General features: G+C 34.9%; 1 protein-coding gene across 1 annotated transcript in view; it reads right to left on the bottom strand.

The window, feature by feature from the left end:
* Positions 1-1597, bottom strand: part of LOC106878195 (osteoclast-stimulating factor 1) — a 69483-nt gene extending 67886 nt beyond the window's left edge. The window contains exon 1 of the mRNA XM_052967259.1: positions 1236-1597. Within this exon, the coding sequence (XP_052823219.1) occupies positions 1236-1287 (52 nt within the window). The 5' untranslated portion in view covers positions 1288-1597. The remainder of the gene's footprint in view (positions 1-1235) is intronic.
* Between the last annotated feature and the right edge of the window lie 4302 nt (positions 1598-5899).

Genomic DNA, 5899 nt, shown 5'->3' with positions numbered 1-5899 from the left:
AATTTTTAACAATTTTTTTTCTTTCATGTATACGTCTGAAATATTACAATTACCTAATCTACACCCTCGAAAACGATTTCTACAAAATATCACTTTAAAATATGCTGTCTAAAGAGAGTTGAGGAGGTGAGGAAAAAAACATGAAAAAGTTACAGCGACTTAATTTGACCGTAAACAAACTTTCGGTTTTATTCGCCAAATTTCGGCATTACCCGCTTAACTGTATAGGCGTGTGTCTAATGCATTTTTACGTTTAGATCCTGTATAATATTAAACGAAAAAGAAAATGACTTTCCCCAGACACAACAGAATATGCTACAACACACGAACTCACATAAAGAATCTTGCAAACCAAATCCATAAACGAATTATACTTCAGTTTCAGACTTTAACAATTCAAATTATAGGCATACACGCACGATTTCTGACTAATGTCAAAATATAACTATCAAACCGAATGTTTATTGTCACGTTTTCGCCTGTTTAACTAGCAATTTATATTTATATTATACATTTTCTCAGTCCACTAACATCTATATAAAGATTACTATTCGAACAAATAAAGTATGATTAAACGAATTTTGTTGTTTACTATTATTCACTAAGCCCGATGTTCTGTCCCCAGGACTTGCAAAAGTTAAAATTTCCTTCATAATATACTCCCTATCATTTTAATGTTTTGGAGAAACTATGCCTGATAAATGATGAGATGGTCATGGCTAAGTTTGCATAATTGGACCTAGGACTAGACATTTCTGGCGGAAGTAAAGAATACGCACACCACCCGTTGTAACCCTAACCCCGAAAACGGGTGATGTATGTATTCTTCACCTTCGCCACATTTCTTCCAACTTACTTCAGTTTCTGAACGCCTGGAAAATGATATTTACAGAAAACATTGAAATACTGTTTAAGAAATATCTTTAAAAATCAATGTAAAAGATGTAACTAACAAAATAATACACAGAACTTGTTGAATATTTATGATCGATAAATATTATCGAAAATTATCAATGGACAGTTTCACAGAAGGTGCTGCAACATAGTTGAATGTGCCTTCTAAATATAATATGAACAAGAAATGTATAATAATTATAATATGAATATTGAATAACAAATTTTAGAAAAGATAATTCATGGAATGATATTCACTGCGAATATGGTTGACCCACAGCATCATTTTAAAACCTTCCCTTTCTTGAATAGAAGAACAATTAAAATTGAAAGCAGTTTACCTCTTTTAGGAACAGGTGGGGGTGCATCCTTGCTACTTGGTTTTGTTGACATAGCTTACAAATATTTATTATCAATTAGTAATCACATTAAATGTCGACCTATTTTAAAAATGAATGAACTGAATTAATTCCGATAGAGGGCGTAAATGTAATTAGGAAGAGAAGCAGTAAGAGACTTTGTTGGTATACATCAACGGAACTTTCTGTAATCGTAATTACATTAAATTAACATGAAAAGAGCACATGTTAATATCTTTGAAGTTAATTGTAGGTGTAAACAAACACATTATACATTAAGATACACAAGAAGCATCCGGCGCACCTAAAGTGTCTACTTGTGTTTCATTAAACAATGCGAAAAACATACCAGCTGAAATAAAAGTAGACAATAAAAAAGGTGGATCTATTTTAAAACGGGGGCTCCAGTTTTCATTTATGTTTTATGTAGTGTTTTTGGTACGGAAAGACTTTCAAACTTCGTATACTTATCTATTTTGTGTTATAGAACAGAAAAATATTTTTGTATTCGAATTTATTTCATGTAAAAAATTGTCTTATTTCGATAATTTCTACTAATCACTGACGTCTATTCAGTTGAAAACAGTTAGCGCTGTAACGGTGTATATCGTATTAATCCCTAACCTTAACTAGACTGTTAACCGTTACCGTAACACTAACCCTAACTCTAGAATCCGAACTCTAAAATTGTTACACACATAGATACGCACAGCGTAATTTATTATATAAACAATATATGCGTATAAATTACGATTAAACCGGATGAAATATGTCACAGGGAATAACATTTTTATGACCGCCCAGCAGTAACTCTATTCAGCTGAATAGACGTCAGTGATTGGTTGAAATTACAGAAATACGACAACTTTAACATGGAATAACTTGCGAATTCCTTTTTTTTTTTTGTTAAGAAGATTAAGAGTAAAAGATGTTTTATATGACACATTCTACCAGTGTCCCAAGTTTCAAAGTGTTTCGTTAGTGTTTCGTTAAGAAAATACTGGCGCCCCCGTTTTAAAATAGATCCAAAAAGGATAAAAACTTAGATAAAATTCCATTGTCAATAAATGGTGATGATGATGAGTGGTTGTACCAATTACAACTAAAAGCGATAACTATTTTGTATTAGCGGAAACGAAAAATAATGGTGACCGTACCTGTGGAAATGACGTCACATAAAGTAAAAGACATGAGATAACAATGACGACGAATCTTTCCATCAAAATAACTATTTAATTCAATTAAATAAATAGCAAGGACAATGTTTATTTAAATTTAAGTCTGAATGTAGTCACTTGACTACATTTTAAATTCTCTTCAACAACTATGCTGACTGACAGTGGTGTACACGGTTCTGCTAATCTGCTAACAGCTAATTAGCGAAGCTAACTTTTCGTTTAGCGGATTAACGTTTTTGCTAACTTTGGAAACCTTTAGCAGACCAATTAGCTTCTGCTAAATTTAGTTCCACTAACAAACTTCATACATTTGTTCCTGTCTGTTGTGGGCGTGTCTTGAAAAGTCAGTCAGACATGCTATCGGCTGACTATGTGTACACATGACAAGACATGACTGGTCGATGCAGCAACAGCTAGCTGAACAACATTGTGTAATTCTTCAGTTTTGAGCTATGACGTTGTCCCATTACAGACAGTCTTACAATGTCAGTGACAGCAATGTTCATTATATGCTTATCAAGTTATCACTTATCATTATGGAAGGTGAAGACATTTTTGTTTGGCTTGAGGATGAAGTTGCCTGCTGAGGTGTCTGCAACAGCTATTGGTGAGGCAGAGGTCACTCAGGTTGAGAGCCAAGACTCTCAGAACCTGTGCCCCCCCCCCATGGAGGACTATTTTGTTCTTACGCCAAGGGTTAAGAGAAATCCTGTACTTCCGGTGTGTCATGTGTCAGCCCAAGCAGACCACCATCAAGAGACAAGTGGCAAGCCTCTACAACTTGAAGTCACATGTCAAAAGGAAATACCTAGCGCATGCCATCCAGTTTGAGGAAAGGATCAAGGTTGGCTCTTCCTGTGGGAAACACAGGCAATCTTCTGGTAGCAGTGCCAGTAGCCAGTTGTCACAGCCATTTGCAAAGAAAGCATGCCAGCCCAGCATTGGCAAAGCATTGGCAAGGCGTTTGCCCAAACTGCTAGCATTGGCATCTGTCAGTCTATGGTGAACAGAAGTATCATAGACCTATTTGTCAACAATATGCTACCATTGCATGTAGTGGAGTCATTCACCTTTGTTGGCCTGGTCAAGACACTGAAACTCAGCAGGACATCGATGACCCACTAAACCTTGAACAGGATGATCTTGGACAGCCATAAACAGCTGGAGGAGTATCTTACAAGATATTTATAAATTAAAATTATACAAGTTTATTAAATTATTATTATGGCGTAGTTCTATTTTCTTAATTTAATTTAATTATTCATTAAATAATTATTTTCTTAATTAATATAATAAAGTGTATAATAGGTAATTGAAATAAATGTTATAATACATAATATGTAGTATATATATATATATATATATATTCCATTATTTACATTTGACAGATATTTGTCCTTATCATGTTTGTTTTTAACATGATTCAGCTGATGTACTCTCCAGCCTTCATCAGGTGTCCTGGACGAATGCACAGGGGGACATGGTCTCCGTTTTTCCATACATGGTCAGCTATACCTGATTTATCAATATCTCCTCGTGTCACAGCTGTGCAATGTTCCTCTACCCTTATTTTGAGGGGGCAGCATATTTTGCCTTTGTATAACCCACCACAGCTGCATGGGATGGAGTACACGCAGTCTTTGGTCATATTCTCTTCTATTGGTAGTTTTATTCAAAGGAGATATTTGCAAAGTGTTGTAGTACTCTTAAATACTGTACTGATGTCATATGGACCACATATTTTTTGTGTCTTTTCGGAGAGGCCTTTCACATAGGGTAGTCAGACTGTGGTCAGTTTATGGATTTCATCCTCTCTTGGGGTAGTCGTTGCTTGATAGATTGTTACTTAGCTTGATCATTTCTTCATGGTGTGTATCAAAATCATGACTTCTATTCAGAGAACACCACTGGAAAATACGAAAGCCAAAAGAGGAAGCACATATGCTACAACATAATAACCTCCTAAGCAGATATGAGTAGCATATAGAAACTGATATTAAGGAAGGATAAGAAAATATTAGATTTATAAGCCCTAAAATTCACTCCATAATTGCCCACAGGCTTAGTGCTTAAGGGCACAGGCTACTAACCCCAAGACTCCGAGTTTGATTCCAGGCAGTGACCTGAATAATAATAATAATAATAACAACAACAACATCGGAAAATTCCTTAAAAATGAGAACCCAGGCTCGAAATTCCCCTAGGACACCTGATGAAGGCTGGAGAGTACATCAAACAAGATGAGGACAAATATCAGTCAGATGTAAATAATGTACATAATTCCTCATCTCTCAAATATAGTAGTGTAATATATAAAACAAATAAACAAACCTTAAGTTCTGGACTCAAATTCCAACCATTATTCCCTCCCCCATCTCGGTTATTCATCCCCTCCACAATGTGTCACCTATCAGAGTTGTGTTGCTATTTTCAAAAGTTTAATAAGGATTTAAATTATAAGCAACATTAACATGAATTTAAAAGAGCCTAGTAACAAATGTTAAACTACAATCTGTGTGATTTCTATAAACAAAATATGGTTATAAGATATTGAGATCAAATGTTCTACCTCCTTTTACCCACCCAAAATTGTACAAACTACATGCTCACAAAACCATTGCAGCTTACATGGAGATACGGATGACAGGTTAGTTTTTTTTTTTTTTTTTGGTAGGCTTTGATCATACGCTGTGTCAGTTTATATATATATACTTTATTTAAAAGCAGCAGAACTATAACAAAAAACTGTTACTCGGAGTTTCACTTTCCCGTTCATTGGACAGTTTTATTGGAAGCATATTACTTTACCTCTGGTATTTGAGTACTCTTTTTTCCACCTTGTTGCACATTTATGTGCTTACTCCGGTATATATATATATATAAAGAATATGAGGGGGTTTAGTTCACTGGTGATCTAAACGAATAGGTACGCTGAGTAAGTGCTATAGTTGATTGCCAGTTTGATTTCAAGTTCACAGCTGAGGCTGGATCTAGGGATCAGATAGTATGTACATACTATCTATCACCTCAATATGAATACCTCATTCAAAATAACAGCCAAATACTGCCTGAATTTACCTGGGATTTTAACTAAGGACCTCTACCTTCATAGAAGTACTGACCAACATCCCTATCCTCTGGAGAAAGATGAATTGTGAACATTATTTTCCTGCCTGTATTATTCTTCTAACTACCTTTACTCTTTATTCTTCTATTTACTCTTCTATACTTCTAATTTATTCCTTATTAACTGTTAATCTATTTCATTCCTTGTAAACTGTAAATTTTCCCTGTCTAGAATTTTCAAATCTCATCTCTGATGACAGGGTGACCAGTGCATGGACATGCTAGCCAACCACTTGGGTTATTCCAGAAACAGCTGTAAGACTTCGAATTCACCTTACCCTAATTAAATTATTCTAAATGGCTTGAGATGCTCCTTCTGCCTTGGTTTTTGTTTTTCCTTTA

The sequence above is a fragment of the Octopus bimaculoides genome, chromosome 4 (genome assembly GCF_001194135.2).
Source record: "Octopus bimaculoides isolate UCB-OBI-ISO-001 chromosome 4, ASM119413v2, whole genome shotgun sequence".
NCBI lineage: Eukaryota > Metazoa > Mollusca > Cephalopoda > Octopoda > Octopodidae > Octopus > Octopus bimaculoides.
The sequence above is the reverse complement of the archived record's forward strand: the minus strand, read 5'-3'. Positions and strand labels throughout refer to the sequence as shown.